The 20,922-nt window shown below is 38.5% G+C and overlaps 1 protein-coding gene across 22 annotated transcripts in view; it reads left to right on the top strand.

The window, feature by feature from the left end:
• Nucleotides 1–19,171, top strand: part of SGMS1 (sphingomyelin synthase 1) — a 194,008-nt gene extending 174,837 nt beyond the window's left edge. For 21 of the 22 annotated variants that reach the window (XM_042856854.2, XM_005292486.5, XM_042856853.2 and 18 more), the window contains 4 exons: nt 4,743–4,860; nt 12,899–13,052; nt 15,214–15,380; nt 18,271–19,171. In XM_042856854.2, coding sequence (XP_042712788.1) covers nt 4,743–4,860; nt 12,899–13,052; nt 15,214–15,380; nt 18,271–18,450 — 619 coding nt within the window. In that variant the 3' untranslated portion in view covers nt 18,451–19,171. Of the gene's footprint in view, nt 1–603; nt 689–4,742; nt 4,861–12,898; nt 13,053–15,213; nt 15,381–18,270 lie in introns of all 22 variants that reach the window. The other variant, XM_065552046.1, reaches the window with a different exon arrangement.
• Nucleotides 19,172–20,922: the final 1,751 nt, after the last annotated feature.

The following is a 20,922-nucleotide window of genomic DNA, read 5'->3' as shown; positions in this document are numbered from 1 at the left end:
AATTAATATAGAACTTTGAGGATATTTTTGGCCAACATTAATAGTATTTAGTTACTTACTCTATACTATCATTAACTCATTAACTGGTAATTAAGTCTTTGAAAATGTTGCTCATTAGAGCCGCAAACCCTGAACCATCCTGAATTTAATATTGACATTTCTGTTCATAAATTTAAGAAATGTAAATTAATTTAGCTTGGGTTTTTTGTTTTTTAAGAGCAAACTTGCCCACTAGTGATGCATGCATCGATAGCATTATACAAGAGGATTCTATTCTATTGTGTGTAGATTTGTATACTGACTTCATCGCCATAGTATTTGTGTGCCTGCCAGTAGTGCTTTAAACATCGTAACTAATGTCTGTCATGTGTTTGTTCTCTTATCCTCTTCCCAAAGAGAAACGTGTGTGCAGTGGAGTATTTTTTTTTTCATATATGCATAAAATATGTTGACTTTTCAGGCTAGATTCCCAATGGGATTTAAAGTACCATTTGCAAAAACAGTGGTGGTGCTGCCCCTCTTATGCCCAATAGCAGTGCCCTAACCATTGGAGCTATGGAGTCATTCTCTCCATAAATAAATATGTAAATATTTTGTATAAAGTGCGACAGTTTCAACAGGAGAGAGACCTTCCTCAGAAGTCCCAGCTCCAGAGTGGCGATTGGAATCCCTTTCTCTCACATCCCAGGTGAATGCCCTAATCACTGAACTACTGCATATCAAGGGTTTTGTGAATCTAGTCTTCATTTCTTTTGCTTTTATTAAAAATACTCCAAATTAAACATTTTGTTCAACCCTAAATTAAAGTTTTCAGACTTCTTCAATTCATTGAAAATGCTAAAACAATTGGCTTCTATTCAACCAGAACCACATTTCCCCTTCCCTCCCCCCCCAACTATTATCAGACCAAAAAATGAATTGCCACAGCTCTACTCAGTATGCGGAAGAGTTGCAGAATCCACCTGTAATTTAAACTATCTACATACAATGCATAGAAACCATTACACTCTAGTGCAACTCCTCACAGCTGGGTCTCAGAAGTATATTACAAGTTAGTAGCCATTTGTTAATTAGTGATCTTAAAAGTATTGTCTGAGTCTCTCTCCTTTGGTGTGCTATAATGTTATAAATAGTTGCAGCAACCTTGTCAGCATTTGCAGCCTCAGAAAAACAGTGGTATTGAATTTTTACTTCACATTTTGCCTTATACCATTTATTCTGTCTCTTTACCCCAGAGTCTGCTAAACCAGTTAGTTTAAATAGAACTTGAAATCAGAGAGCCATATATAGTTTAATAAAAGGGATGTTTGGCCTTGAGTAGAACATCTTTGCTTCTTAGTGAAATTGATCTCTCTAATGGAATAATGCCATTATCCTAGCTTGCAATAGTTACATCCATGGAGATATAGTCTGATAGTACAACCTTAAGCCTTTTTTAGTGTATTCCTGTTTGCAAAAATATTTACTGTTTCAAGAGGAAGTAATCGTTCTTTGTCTGAAACGTGTGTACACACAATATATTGTTTGAAATATTTCCATCAAAGAAGTAAAACTCTTTTATAATATTGATCTAGCATTGTTAAGTCATGCTGTAGTCAGATCAATAATACTGCAACTAATTGACTCTGCCAAAAACCATTAAAAATCAAATTGTCAGCCATTTGTGAGTTTCAAGGGAGCTCAGTTTGCTACTGGTTGTTTTGAAACTTTACTTATTTAAAAAGTATTAGATGTGTTTCTGTCTGGATTAAGTGCTTTTAAAAAAATGAAATATGAAAGCAGTCACAAGTAAATACTTTAGGAATCCTTATTTAAGTACATAGTTTTTACTTTAACAGAGACAGTTTTGGGGAAGGAGAGCAGCAAGAGTGGGAAGGGGTAACTTTTCAATATGTTTACTATAGAGCCTTCTTGCAGACAGCTTCTCTTAAAGTATTCTATGGGAAGTGAGATAATTCTAGAGTAACATACCTGGGGCCTTGTATGGCAAGTAGAGACAGTATGGGAAAAAGGATAATGTTTGATCTTACCCATGCATTCTACTTTTAGCTAGATAAGAAATTGCAAGCTTAGTTTGCCATCATTTCCTCAGTTTTAAATGCTGATTACTTTACAAAAGCAAAACCAACATAACATGTAATTAACAAGGTTGTACCAGTTCTTCACAGATTCCTTCTATGTTAAATTTCTTTCCTCTATTCTTTATCAGTTGTTTTTGAGAATATCTGAGTGATTCTCTTACTCAGCACAGTGAAGCTTTAATCCTGATGGATCATATATATGCTTGCTAATATTTAATATTATTGCTACTGTTGTTATAGTCATTACTACTATAATTACAGTGAAAGTTGGCAGCAGAAGCCTAAATGGGCCAAATTTTGGGCTGGCCTCAACCTGTAATCTAAAGTTATGCTTGTATTTTGTGTGCAGTTGGTACTTGCAAAGCCTGCATTTCACGTTTAACATGAATTTGCACTTGTGCATTCAAATTAGGGTGGCAGCTAATTATCAGGTTTTCACACTCAAACTTGCAGGTGTAATTATAGAGGTAAATTTTAAAACATGTGACTGATTGTGTTTTCTTGAGGCCACTGTGGATCCATGGTATTTAAACCTCCAGTTCTTCTTCAAATGCTGGTTCCTATATGTATTCTCATGTGGGTACACACATGCAGTATGCACCTGAGTTCAGAGATTTTAACAAGCAGTGTCTTTTGGTCCGCATATGCTCAGTTGGTCTCCTCATGCTTCTGAGCAAGAGTAGAAGAGGCAGTACAGGTTGACGCCCCCTCAGTTCCTTACTGCTGCATGGTCCAGAATCAGAATTCAATGTCCTCTCTTTCTTCAGCTTTGAGAGATCCTGCAGATAAAATAGTATATAGTTATTCTTTTTAGCTTAGTAGAGCTACATTTTTAGTGTAGTTTGTGTACTTGCTTCCCAGGACTGGGGACTACCTCCCTGTGGTCTGGGTCTATGCCCAAAGTCCCAGGCTTCAAAAACTGCATCTCCTGCACTAGATCCTTCTCTGTCAATGACTAACACCAATGCTGTCTCTGCTGTCTGGGTGAGACACATATTTCTTCTGTGTCTGTCGATCATTTCCACCAATAAATTGCGAATCCTGTGAGCTTCACCTTAGGAAACCCTTAATGGAGAAGGCCCTGAGACCCCTCTGATCTGGGCCAGGGAGACCCTCCAGTACAACAGCCTCAATAAATGAGCACATGCCTAGGAGCAGAGCCTTCAGTTTCAAATTCCAAAGATTCTTCCTTCAGGGCTTCCCATAATAATAAAGGTTTCAGAGTAGCAGCCGTGTTAGTCTGTATCCGCAAAAAGAAGAACAGGAGTACTTGTGGCACCTTAGAGACTAACAAATTTATTAGAGCATAAGCTTTCGTGGACTACAGCCCACTTCTTCGGATGCATATATATGTTCCATTCTATATGCATCCGAAGAAGTGGGCTGTAGTCCACGAAAGCTTATGCTCTAATAAATTTGTTAGTCTCTAAGGTGCCACAAGTACTCCTGTTCTTCTTTTTGCATAATAATAAAGGGCATTCTCATTGGCACAAGGAGAGATCCCTGTCAAGGACTGTCCATAAGAGATGCACTCCTCCCCTGAGCCCATCGAGATTGGGTGAGCCTTCTAAAGGAGGACAAGTAGGTGGCAAAAAGAGCTCTTCAGGTTGAAGTTGATGCAACAGATACAGCATCCAGAAGCTTGACCACTGGTGTTTTTATGAGGAGGGATTCTTGGTTGCAATCCTTAGGCTTTCCCAGGGAAGTGAAGAATACTATGCAGGCCCTTCCCTTTGATGAGTCAAACCTCTTTAATGAGAAAATGAATGACTCTTCATTCATTAAAAGACTTGAGGTCTACCCTCCACTCCCTATCTATATTCCGCTATCTGCCCTCCTTCCCCTCTGCTTCTGGTCTGATTGGATTCACTGTGAGACGAGAAACTGAGGGGATGTCAACCAGCACTACCTTTTATATCCTCACTCAGAAGCACAAGGAGACCTACTGCACATGTGAGGACCAATGGACACTGCTCATTAAAATGTCCGGACTCAGATGCATGCTCATGCATATCCATGTGTTGAATACAGATACGGACCACGTATCTCAAAGAACTTCCAATATTAGTAAACAACTTCCATTTGTCATTGGTTGGTCTAATTCAGCTTTGTAATAATTGTATTTCTGTATTTTGAATTGCTGATTCTCTTTCAGGAGTAGCATTTTTAATGTATATGAATAAATCAAATATGATTGTTCCTTTTGGAAGATAATTCACTGTTTGTAGATGCGGAGATACTCTGCAGAGATTAAAGGAATTCAGCCTCTGGCTTGAAACCTATGTTAGTTTTGGACTGGCTTTGTTTGCTACCTTTAAACTACAAGTTATTTGTATTTATAAGGAATGGTGGTATGAAAGGATCATAGGTTAGTGTTTAGAACACAGGACTAAAAGGCAGAAATTTGGGGTTTATTCTTAATTCTGCCACTGAGTTACTGTGTAATCTTAATTGCATTCTGTGCCTGTTTTGCACCTGTAAAATGGGAGATCAAAGTTCTTTAATATTCTTAAATGAAAGCTGATGTAGATGTATAAAGCATTATTAAGCTTGAGCTTGAATTGTCAACATGATATTCTAGGACTGATGCTTTTCATGGTTTTTAGACAAATCTTGGCAGAATTTGTTTCCTTAGAATGACACTTTTTTCCCTGTCTCCAGATCTATTATCAGCAGAAGATTTTTCTGTATAGTTGGCACACTATACCTATATCGGTGTATTACGATGTATGTAACTACACTGCCAGTACCCGGTATGCATTTCAACTGCTCTCCAAAGGTAAGTTTTTCTCACTGCAATTCCATTTTGTAGCTTCTGTTCTTTTTCTTTTTTCCACACGCCAGAGATCCTTAATAACTGTGAACAGCCTTCTTGATTGTAACTCTCATATAAGTTGGAATGGCAGGGACTTTTTTTCCACAGATCATCGATGCTGCGAATTTGTCAACTCGAGTGCTAGCTGTCGAACAATGCAAAGCCCTCCCTTCTCAGGCCTAATGTGCAGTGTTTGTATCGATTTTTAACTATTTTGCCTTTTTTGACTGAGATAGTGGAATTTATACATCCTATAATGAGATGCAGTTACTGACGTAAAGGTGCCATATACCACTGTAGCTTACTTCTAGAGCTGAGCAAAATTTGAAATTTCCATCTCATGGGAAATTCCAGTATTTCAGCATTTATGTTTTCATCCTGAACTGAAAAGTTAACATTTGAAAAATTTTCATGGAATTAAATATTCCAAAAAACTTCTTTTCAGAAATATTAAAAATGTTTTCTGCTTTTTCAATCGAAACAAAATCTTTCATCATTCCTGAAATCACAATGTTTCATTTCAGTTGGTTGAATTCGGGTAGGATGCTTCATTGCAAGTTAGTTGGACATTAAACTGTATTTCCCCATTGTGGCACATTGCCACATATAATCATAGAAGATTAGGGTTGGAAGAGACCTTAGAAGGTCATCTAGTCCAACTCCCTGCTCAAAGCAGAACCAATCCCAACTAAATCATCCCAGCCAGGTCTCTGTCAAGCTGGGCCTTAAAAACCTCTAAGGATGGAGATTCCATCAGCTCCCTAAGTAACCCATTCCAGTGCTTCACTACCCTCCTAGTGAAATAGTCTTTCCTAATAGCCAGCCTAGACCTCCTCCACTGCAACTTGAGACCATTGCTTCTTGTTCTGTCATCTGCCACCACTGAGAACAGCCTAGCTCCATCCTCTTTGGAACCCCCCTTCAGGTAGTTGAAGGCAGCTATGAAATCCCCTTCACTTGTCTCTTCTGCAGACTAAATATGCCAAGTTCCCTCAGCCTCTCCTCGTAAGTCATGTGCCCCAGCCCCCTAATCATTTTCATTGCCCTCCGCTGGACTCTCCAGTTGGTCCACATCCTTTCTGTAAAGGGGGGGCCCAAAACTGGATGCAATACTCCAGATGTGGTCTCACCAGTGCCGAATAGAGGAGAACAATCACTTTTCTCGATCTGCTGGCAGCGCTCCTACTAATGCAGCCCAACATACCATTAGCCTTCTTGGCAACAAGGGCATACTCGTATACAGCTTCTCGTCCACTGTAATCCCCAGGTCCTTTTCTGCCGCTTAGCCAGTCGGTCCCCAGCCTGTAGCAGTGCATGGGATTCTTCCGTTCTAAGTGCAAGACTCCGCACTTGTCCTTGTTGAATCTCATCAGATTTCTTTTGGCCCAATCCTCCAATTTGTCTAGGTCACTCTGCACCCTATTTCTACCTTCCAGCATATCTACCTCTCCCCCAGTTTAGTGTCATCCGCAAACTTGCTGAGGGTGCAATCAATCCCATCATCCATATCATTAATGAAGATGTTGAACAAGCTCCAGCTCCAGGGCCGACCCCTGGGGAACTCTGCTTGATACCCGCTGCCAACTAGACATCAAGCCGTTGATCACAATCTAGCCAGACAATCTAGCCAGCTTTCTATCCACCTTGTAGTCCATTTGTCCAATCCATACTACTTTAACTTGCTTGCAAGAGTACTATGTACATAAGTCTTATGGGGGGAGGGATAGCTCATTGGCCTGCTAAACCCGGGGTGTGACTTTCAATCCTTGAGGGGGCCACTTAGGGATCTGGGGCAAAATCAGTATTTGGTCCTGCTAGTGAAGGCAGGCGGCTGGACTCAATGACCTTTCAGGGTCCCTTCCAGTTCTATGAGATAGGTATATTTTTATTTACTGTGCGAGACCGTATCAAAAGCTTTGCTAAAGTCAAGATATATCACGTCCACCGCTTTCCCCATATCCGCAGAGCCAGTTAACTCAACATAGAAGGCAGTCAGGTTGGTCAGGCATGACTTGCCCTTGGTGAATCCATGTTGACTGTTCCTGGTCATCTTACTCTCCTCAAAGTGCTTCAAAATGGATTCCTTGAGGACCTGCTCCATGCTTTTTTTCCAGGGACTGAGGTGAGACTGACCAGTGTGTTCCCTGGATTATCGTTTTTCCCTTTTTTAAAGATGGGCACAATATTTGCCTTTTTCTAATCATCCAGGACCAAAGAAAATGGCCAATGGCACTGCAATCACATCAGCCAACTTCCTCAGCACCCTCGGGTGCATTAGATCCGCCCCTATGGACTTGTTCATGTCCAGATTTTCTAAATGGTCCTTAACCTGGTCTTTCACCACTGGTGAACATGGAAATTGTATTTTGGGAGCCTGTTGGGCTCTATTCTCCCCATGGACCAGGCTTCACACCTGGACTATATCTGCGATTCATGCAGAGTCTCACGATTCCCCTACAGTTTCATCAAAGGAGAGTCCAGATGGCATTGTGGGATTTGTAGTCCTCCAGACAGACTGACATGTAGGTCCCATGAGGGAATGCACTAGTAGGGAAGGCAGTTTAATGTTTTGTTGAATTGATTTGAAACAAAGCATTTCAGATTAAGCAAAGTGAAATATTCCGATTTGTATCGAACTGACCCAAAGAAATATCTTGTTTCCATTTTTCTAATAGAAAATCAAAGGGTCCTGGAAAAACAGAAATTTTCCAATAAAACAATTTGATTTTATGGACAATAAATTTTCCATTTTAATGGTTTTCTTATGGCAAATTCCCACCCAGCTCTACTTACTTCCCCAAATTTACAACACTTACCCATATAAAGGTGCTTATACTAGCATAGCTATCATTGGATCTGCACTGGGGGCGTTATACTGTACCAGTTTGAAACCAATATAATTTAAGTGATACAAAAACTGTAGACAAGCCATAGTGCTCACTCACTCTCTTCACAGCATTCCTATCCCTAGCCAGTCTAGATGTTAATTATGGTAATTATTAAGCTTGAGAGAAATAATCTAATCAGCCTATTTGAAACCTCCCCCGTAGAAGGTCTCTACGGCTTCGTCCACATTTTTCTGTATTGGTGAAACTCCACTTACAGAGCAGAATTAGTTGGCAGGGCATCTTAAAAATCCAACACCCCTTAACCTAATTTACACTAGTATTGTCACTGTTCTTTTATGGGTGGAACTGCACTGGTGTTCTTAAAGCAGACAAACCCAAAATGTTTGGTTTCCAAGAGAAAATGTTCCAATGAGTGTGCTGACCAGTGTTGGAAATTAGCACTGCTTATATGGTGACAGTGTAGTCTTTGCCAAATCCTATGTAGCTGCTTGGAGACATATGGCTTTGTAAATGGAGGAATGGGTAGGGACATGAGAAGGGGAAATCAGCAACATGTGTGATCAGTCAGTTAAACAGGGAGCCACTATAAGTACAAAAATAAACCAGATACTATAATTCCAAACTGAGTAAATTTGCCATTTCTGAAAAGGAACATTCTTTATTTCAACAGAAATTAGGCAGGTTTGCCAACGTTTTAAATGACCTTTATAACAAAGACTAACAAGCTTTGTACTCCATTACTGCAGAGTTTTGATATTTTCTTTGATCTTTCTACAGGACTTCCTTGTAAAATATAGAACATTTTCAATCCTGAAAATCCCTTGTCATCTCTTTATCTGAGTCAGACATGATTTGAAACAAACGATTCGGTGTTTGGGAGCATTCTAGGCTTTTATGGGTAATACAGGAAGTGTTTATAATCACCCTGAAAGATACTAAACAGATCCTTAACATTTGAACTGTCTGAAAAGTATAATTCATGCCTTCAGTTGAGTTTTTAAAACAAGAATAAGCTCTAAAATAAAGGAATATTAGTCTTCAGAAGACAAATGTATTCAGTAGTTACTGATTTTAGTAGTACATGTTTTGCTCTAATTAAATGGTTACCATGGTTACTTTAGGCTGTGAACCTCTTTAAAATTAGATTAAGATACAGCATGAAGAATTATCTGGTTACTACACTAAGCCGTTAGATCCTATACTTCCAGGTAGTTTGTAGGCATGCAATACAATCTTTTCTTTGAGTGACTAATGTGCCCCTGTTATGCTTGCAACAGAGTGTAAAAAAATTCCATTACTTCTATTAGTGGCCTCTTTTGAATGAATGCAAATATCTGATCAGAGTCACTCTAGCAGGTGTGAGCAGCCCAAACAGTATCTTACAAACACTCCATAAAATAGTTAAATGATCTTCTGGAAGGAGCAAAAACCTTTGTTTGGAGGGGGAGTAGAATCTTCACAAATAGATTTTTAAAAAAAATATATATTTGCCATCTGGTGCATTCTGGAGAATTTTTTTTGTTTTGCCTTCAGAAGTATCTTTGAGCTTAAATCATCCATTGCATAGATAGTTTAAACATCAAGAGGAAGAGATATAAACCCAGTCAGATATGTGGAAATCCACCTGGCCCTTCCACCTACGGTTTGAATTGAAGTAAATTAATGTGTGTGCACGCTGTGGGCTACACTAGTTGAATTTGTTTCAAAATAAAAAGTGGAAACTAATGTTCTGAGGCCTCTTAGATTTTACAGTCAAACTGCTTGTGGTTTGCTGGCAGTGAAAGGGAAGCAAAGTCCCAGGACAAATGTGAGATATGGATACTCCAATGCATGCATGTGTTCCAGGGAGCATATGTGGACAGAGGTCAACAGTAGGAATCATACAGAGAGGAAGGGGCTAACTGTAAAAGATGGCCACAGGTCATCCTTGTCCTTCTCCTTGATAATCCCTTGTGCTTGGGGTGGAAGACAGGGTTTCCACTCCAGTGAACTAGCTGAAGCTTGAGGGACATAGTAAGCCTCTGAAGAACCAGAGCTTCACCAGAGGTCAGAGAAGACTGTACACTGTTTCTTGCTTCAGACTGGGGGCAGGGAGGCACTGCAATGCTGAACCTGAACTCCAAACGTATACTTCCTACATGAAAGAAGAACACGTCATACGCTTTCCCATTTATGTCTGCTATAAATATAAATTATAGTGTTGCTGAAAAAGGTTAAGCTTTTAATTACAGTGTGAGTTGGATGAATTTGGTGAGTCTCTTGTGTGTCTATATCCTTCGGAGAGGTGTGGAGTATTTTTAATGTTGTTACTGGATGTTAAAGTATTATAAACAAGTTTTCCAGAACTTGTAAGTTCTTTTGTTTTATGCATTTGTTTGGATATGTTTTACTCTTAGTAGTTTTAGCTGGTTTTTAATAAGCTTTTGTTTGTGGAAACAGTCTGAATGTGTCTAGTTTGTGGTAATATTTTGCAATCATCTTTCTATTTAATAAAATGTTTTTGAAAACAACACTTTGCCACTCTGACTTTTTTTTAAGCTTCTTTCATGTCTTTCGCATCACATTTTTCCTTCATATTGTAGTTATTAATGTTTGGCTTCTACCATTGTTCAGTTCTCATTACCTGTTTGTTCCTTGCTAACACTTTTCTACCCCTCCACCTATTTCTCCTTCCTTGCATTCTATGTATTGTCTCCTCCATTCCTTCAGTTATTATCTTTCCATTTCTTACTCTTCTTCTCTCCAGTAATCTCACTTCTTCCCAATCACCCTCTTTCTTCTTTTTTCTAATCAGTCTCCCCAGCCTCTCCACATAGTCACCTTATGCATCCTATTCATCCCAATGCATCTGAACACTTGTGATAGGCAGGAGAATTTTGCTCCAGCCATAGACCATGGGTAATTTGCTTTTTCCCTGTCCCTGTCCTTGCTGCAGAGGGGGTTTTTCAGTCACTCTTCACAGGAGTATAATGAACACATGTTTTATCTTCCTTTTTTGGGGAGATGGGAGGATATAGATAGTTCACAGATTGACTTTCCCCAGGAGACAGCTAAGGCACCAGTCTTCAGTTTTTTCTGCATTGGTGGAAATACGACCAATGTCCAATGTTCCTTGCTGATGTTTGAGCCAACTTGTGGAAATGATTCAACAGAGCTGGAAACGCTGTACATAATTTATGGAGGCATTTCCAACACTGGATCCACTGGGTGGTAGCCATATGAGGGGTGGGTAATAATAGAGGAATATGGTTAACCAGAACTATAAAGCTTTATAGTTCTTCTTTATGCAGAAACCATTGTATCAAATTTCAGGTGTTATCAGACCACATTGAATGTTAAGGTGGTATTTACTGTTTGATCAAGCTCATTAAATTGGACTAATTTCTGTAGGAACAGCATTGTTACTAATTCATCTTAATTGTTTACAATTTATCATTATCAAATTAAAAGGAAAATGGGGGGTTACCAGATTTAATGAAAACACCTAAAAATTGCAGTCTGTAGCTGGAATAATTTGATTTCTGTTTAACATACTTATTTTTGGTGGAGGTGTTGGGCTTCAGAATATTTGTTAGATGAGATTTTTCAAAGAGAAGAGACATTGGTATGTAAAGTACATTTTTGCAATCATTCAGTGTGTAGGATTTTATAGTGCTACAGATGTTCCTGCTGCTTGATTTGCTTAGTGTGTTATCTTGTCATCCCAGAAAACTATTCCATGTTTTTATAGCTATTGTGTTTATATTCCATTGCTGTTAGGTGTTTGAATTTTTATTTTGAGATTTGCATTGTATTGGTCCATTATTCATTGGAAGAAGTAAGTAAGTTGCATGACAGCTCATGTAATAACATAACCTGTTCTTTTTTTCTCTCCACAAACACATCTGTTTGCAAGTAGAAATCAGTGTAGCTCCAAAAAGCCCTGTATGCTAGGAACTGGATTTAGGCAAGACTATATACATTTGATTAATCTGTCAGTCTCAGTTCTGTATTTTGACTACCTGACCTTAGCTTCTGGGTTTTGTCTCATTCTTAGAAAAAAAGCTAAGTTTGGAAGACCTTTTACTATTGCTGTACAAATTATTTGCCTGGTTGACTTAATTCCTTTGCCATTCAGCTGTGAGAAAGAGTGACCACTTCACAATTTTCTGGAGATGTAACTGTAAAGGAGATAGAAAAGCTGTTTTCCTAGGAGTTGTTTTCCTGCTTTCCCAGGATTCCACAATATATTTACGGGGCTTACAAAGCATTCTCAGCTATAGCTGTGTAGCTCCCATTGAGAAAACTAAACAATTACCTGAATTTAAAGCGCCCACTAGAATCATTTTTCCTTACAGTAGTGAACAATATTGAATGTTGCCAGCAAAACATCTGCAGAAGAATGTCTTAAATGGCAGCACTTATAAATATTTATGAATACCAGGGAAAATGATTTCATCTTATCTATTTTAGTGTTACCATAACTGATAGAACTCTTAAAATCATGGCATATTAATTGCTAGATGTAATGGCAGTACCTATGGAGTTATTGCTTTGATCCAGAATAACACCTAAAAGATATGTCATGTTGATTATTTTAATTGAAAGTGAATGAGTTAAGGGCTGGCTATTTGTTAGTTTCCTTTTCTCCCCAAATCATTAGCTATTTGCAGAGAAAGGGAAAGTCCCTGACAGTTTGTTTTCTTAGGGAAGTCTCCATAATTTTTGGTTTCCTATCTTAGAAAATATAAATCTATTTATAAATCTATTTAATTAGAGTAACACTCCATGCATTTTCATCCCAGTAGTGTTTTCTGCATGTTGTAATCACAAAACAATTCCTTTATTTTTTCACCATTTTTATGTATTGTAGTCTTAAAGTCTCATTGTTATGCCCCAAAGATATTTGGCAGTAGTCTTTGGAACCAATTGGGTTTTTTTCTACTTAAATATCTCGTGTAAAGTTACCAAGATAAAGGGTCTGATCACATAAATTAGTAAGCATCCTCAAATCCTATTAGCATCAATGGGAGTCAGGCTTGTTCAGCATTGTATTGGAGATGCTTGACCCCTTGTAGGGTAATGCCCTCTCTCATAATCTGTGTTAACCTTTTATATCTTTAATGCAGTATGAAATAACCTTGGTTAAATGTGGTGTTCTCTTCTTCCACCAGCTCTTCGGAGATTGGGAGTCTCATCTGAGGAGGATAATGAAATTGCTTGCTGGAGGGGGGTTATCTATCACAGGATCCCACAACATGTGTGGTGACTATCTCTACAGCGGCCACACAGTCATGTTAACACTTACATATTTATTTATCAAAGAGTGTAAGTTCATTACAATGTTTATTGAATTTAATTTTGTATATCATTAATGATTAACGAATGTTCACTGTCTCGATCCATTAAATAATTAGAGTGAAAAACCCAGTTTGTTCAAGTCTATTCAGTAATATAAGCCAATAATATATGCTTTATTGAATATGAAAACAGGTGAAAATGGAATAAAACACTACTGTATGATTTATACTTGGATTATTCATTCTTATTAAAGTATATTTTGAGTAAACATGATATAAAACATACTTCACACTCACTGAATATAGTGCTTTTGATCCAAATATTTCAATAGTTTAAAAACACAGGTCTCACAATACCTCAGTTTAGTGTTTTGCAGAATGGGAAATGTGCACAAAAAAAAAAAAGTGACTTCCCCAAAGATACTGGAAGTTGTGTGCATACAACTGAAGGGATGATCAGGCCCAAAAGGGTACATACGTATGTGTGCGCGCGCACACACACACACACACACACACACACACACACACACTGGCAGGGAAGAGGATATAGGAAAAAAATAATTACAATAGCCATGTAGTCAAGTATCAGAGGGGTAGCTATGTTAGTCTGGATCTGTAAAAAGCAACAAACAGTCCTGTGGCACCTTATAGACTAACAGACGTATTGGAGCATAAGCTTTCGTGGGTGAATACCCACTTTGTCAGAGACACGTAGTGGAAATTTCCAGAGGCAGGTATAAATATGCAGGCAAGAATCAGTCTAGAGGTAATGAGGTTTGTTCAATTAGGGAGGATGAGGCCCTCTTCTAGCAGTTGAGGTGTGAACACCAAGGGAGGAGAAACTGCTTTTGTAGTTGGCTAGCCATTCACAGTCTTTGTTCAGTCCTGAGCTGATGGTGCCAAATTTGCAAATGAACTGAAGCTCAGCAGTTTCTCTTTGAAGTCTGGTCCTGAAGTTTTTTTGCTGCAGGATGGCTAAGTTTAAATCTGCTATTGTGTGTAGGGAGGTTGAAGTGTTTTTGTATCTGTATGTGAACACTTCAACCTTCCTGGACACACAATAGCAGATTTAAAGGTATAATTATAGTATGTATAATTACCAAGTCAAAGTACTTTATAAGATTATAGATACTTCTGTTTTTATAGACTGAGATAAACTAGCCAAATAGTCAGAGGTGTAATTTTTTGAGGAATCAATTAGCCTTTCCTTTTTTTAGTATCTGACTGTTGTCAGTTGGCATGCATGTTGCTCTCTCCGTATGCTATCCCAGCCCTGCAAAGAGAGTTGGTTCAGCAGACCTTGATAGTACTATCCAGAAAGAAAGACCACATGCACTGTTCAGTGACAAAGGTACTCGGCCAGGTTTATTGCTCTCAAGGCACAGAACTAGTGTCTTGGCTCTGTGGTTACAAATACGCAAACACAAGTGCCCAGTGGGAAGTAGTGGCAGTCAGTAGCCAGAGTCTGCTGTCCCCTAGGCCACATAAAGGGTTAAGGCAAAGTACCCTGACATTTGTAGACTAACAACTTATGTGCCACCTTATGTGTTTCATAACATCTGCGCATTACCTCCCCTTGTATCTTGCTCCAGGCATCTCGGCAAAACATCCCTATTTATCACTTTTGTCAAACCCTCTTATCTGGTGTCAGGATGTCCCCGAGCTAATTTTTTAGAGTGTGTCTACACACAAACCCAGTATCTGTTGCTTCTTAGGAGCCTGTTTTAGCAACACTAGCAATACTTTTGCTAAGGTAATATATCAGACAGTAAACTTATAGCATGTGCTGTAATACATGGCTTGACTTTGGTTCATGACATGCCTTAACTTTGATGACTGTGATTCAGGCATCAGATCTTACACCAGGCCCAGTGCTCCAGGCTCTCGCTCTCTCTCCCCCACCTATGAATACATTTAAAAAAAATATTCTGTTTACTTTTCAAATTGAGAAGTAAACATTAATTATTTTGTTATTTCGCAATCAGATCATCCCTGTCCTAAACCTTGGGGTAATGTAATGACAGCTATTACAATAAGTCTTATTGTGCAATTCACGTGCCCTGTTGTTGTTGTCTAACAGTCTCCTGTTTCTGATTATAAATTACTGGCTTCCAGAGTAATAAATTAGTGTTTTAAGTAATATTATCAACACTTTGTGATTAAATAGTGATTATTTTTCTTGCTTTCAGATTCACCTCGGCGACTTTGGTGGTATCATTGGATTTGTTGGGCTCTTAGCATAGTTGGGATGTTCTGTATTCTCTTGGCGCATGACCACTACACTGTGGATGTGGTGGTGGCTTACTACATCACTACAAGGCTTTTCTGGTGGTATCACACAATGGCCAATCAGCAAGTGAGTTTTCCCCCAAATATTTGGTTCTCCTTGGCTCTTCATCTCCTCCTTTAGAATGTCAATCAATGAATGATATGTTGTTTTGAGACACAGAAAGAAATAACTAACAGAAATGTGGGAAGAAGCAGAGAGGGATGTGGAGTGGGTAGAGAAATTTGATTTTTTACAACTCTAATGCTCAAAAATCAGAAGACAGACCGAAATGATTTATTTTTGTTTTAAAATCTCATTATTTTAATGCTACTGTCATGTGTTTGAGGGTCTTGTAGAGTTAAACTGATAGCAATACTGACTGACTTATTTTTAATTTAGTCTGCCAAGGCTCAGTAATGTAGAGTCCTGGTTTAAATGGAAAATCCATTGACTGACTTCAGATTTGGTCAAAAATTCAGTGTCTATTTTTACTCAAAACTGTTTGCTGATCCTCATAAAATCTAAGATAGGAATGGAGTCTCTCTTGATCTAAGATAATAGGTCAGTGTAAAAGTATTATATGTGGAAAATTGAAAATCCTGATTATATATCCTTTAACACAGTCTCTCCTTATATGCCTGCTATGGCTCCAGTTCACAATAGCACTTGAGCACATGCTTATTCAGGGCCTACATGCAGTGCTGAAGTATGAATGTTCTGCGAATCATCAATGTTCCATCATTTCTAGTATATACCCAAAGCTTCTAACTAGGGGGAATTATATATATTATTGTTGGAAAAGAAAGCTGCTAGATCTTGGTTTAGGACATGAAAAGATGGCAATATATGGTCTTGATAATTAATGCCAGCAGCAAAATTGTTTTAAGTTGATAATATAAAAAGTAATGCAAGCTTAAGGCATTACAATACTTTTTAGATTGTAATACAAGCCTGGTACTGATAGGTTTACTGCTCCCAGAAAAATGAATCAATGCAATTTGCAACTGTAAACTAGTGAAGTGAAACCTAACTTAAAGCACAGTGGTGGAAATTACACCACAAAAGTCTTGTTATGGGAAATGCTGTACTTTGTTACACAGAAAAACATTGGTTGTCCTGTCATCCAATTTTCACAGTGATGATATATCTACATATATTGGTTCTGGGAATCATTTAGTATGCTTGGGAATAGAGACTAAAGGTAATCCATTAAATCTTGTGTGTGATGATACCAACTGGCATGGCCCTGGCAGGATGGTTCTTTTGTGACGGAAGACTTATATAGTAGCAATGGTTGTGGATTATTGAGTTTACATTCAACTGAGGAATATATCATTCTCTAAATGTCCTTTTCACTTTGTCTTGGGTGTCCTTACTTGGCATCCAGCTGCAGCAACTTATACTTCATTAGCCATTTCAGGGTGATTGAATAGCAGTGCTGTACAGTTTGGGAATATGGAAGCCCAGGATTGACTTCAGAGGACTTGGGTCCTTCAGTCCTTTTCATGAAGAGTAGGAGAACACTAGATAGGAAGAGATCATCTTTATGGTGTAGACCAGGTGTGTGATATTAGTTCTGTAGTCTTGTCAGGAATCTTATCCCAAAGGCACAAGACAAGGGGTCTACATTACAGTTCATGCTGTATAACACCAGGTAAGTTGGTAATATTGTTATATGGGCCACTTGCTTATATTTCCTACTTGGGCTAATATGGTGCTTGCCCAGTTTGGCACTGGAATCACTATTTCGTCGAACCCCCCAAACAGCATGATTGCTGTGCTGCCTCAATGTCTGTCCAAAAATTGACCTGGTTGAACTATAGCTAGCTTAAGTTGACCCAAGACAAGAGTCAAGAGATGTTTGAGGATTAGGGAAAGCCAAAAGAGGTTATGTCCGAGTTTGTTAGCCCCTTTAGCTGTATTGGGGTATGTCTTTCTTTTGTTACTGAAGACATATCTACACTGCCCCACAATTCAGACTAAGGAGTGATGTGATTAGCGGTGCACACCAAAGTACTGCACTGTTAACTCCCCCACGTGGATGCCATAGTCACAAATGTAAAGGTCCCGAGTTCTCACTGTGACCTCAGGACCTTTAATTTTGCTCCCACAGTTTCTACCAGGGGAGCACTACTACTGACATCACCCATTAGCCCAAACTGTGGGGCAGTGTAGACATGCCCTGAAGTTGGCAACCCTAGATTGTGTTGGTTCCCAGATGATTCCAGAAGCCAAGTGTGTTTTTTGCCAGTTTGTGATTTTTTTCCCCTTCAGGTATGAATCTCTTCAGAGTCATTCATGCTTCAGTAACCTCCAGACTGGGTTACTGAAAAGCTAAGGGTTAACCACTCAGAAACTTTATATACTACATTGCTTGAACACCAAATTATTTACTGGTGTTTCACACAAGAAACATGCCTGTGCTCCATAAAACTGGCTTGCTTTATACATGGTACTGTTACAGATGTTTCTTTTAATCTGGAAAGTTCTTTATAGTTTGGATCCTCCGGCTATCTATAAAAATTCTCTCACTTAGGACAACTCCTTGACAGTTGAGACTTGCTGTTCCTGTGGAACTAACAACCCCTAGAGGACAGAGAGTTCTCATAGGGCTCCCAGATCCGTAACTTGCTTACTCACTTGGTCAATGGAGCTGCAGTTTGACTGTTAGGACATGTTCTGTTTGTTCAGACTTTCATGGGAGGAAGGAAGGAGAGTTTTCGGGGGCAGTGGATAGGATGCACGTGAAAAATAATTATTTTTATCCAGCTGAAGTTTTGTCAATGTAGGTTGGTTTTGGTATGTGTTCATATTGTTAATGTAAATGTGCGTAGAGATAGGAGGCAGGTACTATGTAAATTGAAACAATAAATTTGTGGAGAATTGCAGACGATGGTGGCAAACAGTGTGCATTAAAATAATGAGAGAAATTGCTGTGCTTGTTTGTAATTATTTTTTCTTAATTATCTTTGTGCAGGTGCTAAAAGAAGCTTCCCAAACTAACCTCCTTGCACGGGTGTGGTGGTACAGGCCCTTCCAGTACTTTGAAAAGAATGTTCAAGGAATTGTACCTCGCTCTTACCATTGGCCCTTCCCCTGGCCGGTGCTGCATCTCGGTAGACAAGCTAAATACAGCAGACTGGTGAATGACACATAACAGCTGTTAAAAGTGCGGGGGAAAGGAACTGTCCAAAGTGCTCAGAACTCCATGAGAGAAGATGCCATAAAAAAGTGAACTGCTCCCTAATCCTTTATCTTTTAACCATTTCCTTGACTTAACCAATTCAGTTACCTGGAAAGCACTGTGATCTTTTTTTTTCTCTCCAAAGGATCTGCGTTGGACAACAATAAAGAAAATTTAACTTATCATGCACTGTATACATTTCTTGTTAATAGATTTGGGATTTACATTACCCATCACCATGTTCCTTTGTATATGATGCGACAGCATAAATGAAAACTTTTATATCATATGTTCTGGTCTTTCCAGTCACATCTGGGAATAAAACGTATTATTTTCTTGGGAAAACATACTTTTCATATCTCTTGCCCCAAAGATTGGGCTGTAAGCCATTTTCTAGCAAATGTCTATATGAAGGTTTCTAAATACCTGACTGGGGAAAAATTAAAACTCTTTCTACCTGTTACACCAATGTTACAAATAAAATGATAAGACACAGAAAAGTTTAGTAACTTTTGATTTTGTAAAATCTGCAGTGACAGTGTCAAAAAGTGCAAAAAATAATATTCTGTTGTAAAGTGATTTTCTAAGTATTTCCTAACTTTATTTTTCAAAATATGTATGAAGACTAAATTTAAAAAGATTTTTACATGTCAGAGAAAAGAGAGTTAAAATAAAAAATGCTTCTTGGAAGAGAGAGATTTGTCTATGTTTCTAGTGCCTTTCTTGTCTTGATTGTATGGTCAGTAGGCAGTCTTAGATGTTCTTATTTAAAATAAAATATTCCATGAAAACACAAGTATATGTACTGTATACATTAATAAATTTTACATTTATAACTAAATTAAACTGGAAATTTACTTACTGTTGAAATTGCTATTAGAAGGGAAAAAACAAATCAAAGGCTCAGATCTTGTTCACACATTGTGGGCAGATCATAGTAAAATGTAAGATTTAAATTGATTTTATTATCTACTCAGTAGCTGGATTTTAACTGTCAAGACAACAGCCATGGATTCACTTTTTCAGGAGTTTTACAGATGATCACTGACTTCAAATTGAATAGTTTCTCCATCCTTTAATGAAAATGTTGTTGAAAAACAACAAAAATAATCTATTTCTTTAAAATATATTTGTGCAGAAGCTGCATGTACCTCTAAGTTTCACTCCTACCATACATACTGTATGTTTGGGGAAGTATTCTATGATATCCTTGCCAATGTGCAGAACAAAATAGATTTTTAAGAATGAAGAAGATATCCATTCTGTATTTTATGTGAAGCAGAGTTATCTTCTATAGGGTTTTTGTGTATTCACAAGATGATATTTGTATTGTAAAACAATAATGGTGAAGGAAAATAAAGAGACTTTTAAAAAATGTATTTTCTTTTATCTTTTCAATATGTCTTAAATTTAATGGTAGGTTTCCACTCCAGAGGCTTGTCTTTACTTTTCTGTGTTTTATTGAATGGACTCAGAATTGGACTTTATGGAAACAGCATTCATTTTTAGCCAGTGTTCACATTTTACAAGTCAGTGCTTTAATGCTATGGAATAGTAGTAATATTTAAAGGTCTGATAGGTCTGACAGACCTCCATGTGTTGTACAAGGATCAACCCTGATCCACAATGAGGAATTGCTTCAAGCTGCTAGGTGACATGACTGCTTGTACACACAGGACCCCTCATGACGGGCTGCACATCCGGGGGATTCAGGCATGGCTCAAGTCAGTCTACCATGTTGAGGTTCACCAGCTGGACAAGTTAGTATGCATCTCAGACAGGATATTGTCATCTCTGAATTGGTGCATGCATCTCAGACAGGGTATTGTCATCTCTGAATTGGTGCATGTGGCAGGACAATGTGTGCGGGGCCTCCCCTTATCAGGAATCCAACTCCTCCTTTATTTATTGTTGTCATCTCTTATGGGTCCCTCATTTGTACCCTTAGCCTCCTGCTACATTATTACACCTCTCAGCAAAAGTGGCTGCTAGAGGCCATCACCTCTGCTAGAGTAGTGGGGAGCTGCACATGCTGATAACAGATTCCCCAGATGCTATAATCTATGAGAGAAAAAAGTGCACCTTTCCAAGGTGCAATCTGATTTCCACCTAAAGCAGTCTGTATACTTGTCAGTCTCTTCCAAAGTCACATGCTCACAAGGATGAGCCTTTTACCTGGACAGAAGAAAACCCTTTTGGGTTTCTTACCAGCTCTTCGTATCGTATGCAGAGCAAATGAGACATCATCCTATTACAGCATGACGACTCTAAATGGATTGCAAGCTGCATTGTCACACCTATGCTGCCAAAGATATCAAATTTCCTGAGAAGCTGTCTGCATTCAACAAGAATGCACTTATCCATCCTCATTTCCTTTTGTGGGAAATGTTCTTATCATTGCCATCTGTACAGTGGAGACTAGGGTCTCAGTCCCCAGATTTATTA

This window comes from Chrysemys picta, chromosome 7 (assembly GCF_011386835.1).
Source record: "Chrysemys picta bellii isolate R12L10 chromosome 7, ASM1138683v2, whole genome shotgun sequence".
Taxonomy (NCBI): domain Eukaryota; kingdom Metazoa; phylum Chordata; order Testudines; family Emydidae; genus Chrysemys; species Chrysemys picta.
This window is presented reverse-complemented; position numbering and strand designations above follow the sequence as displayed.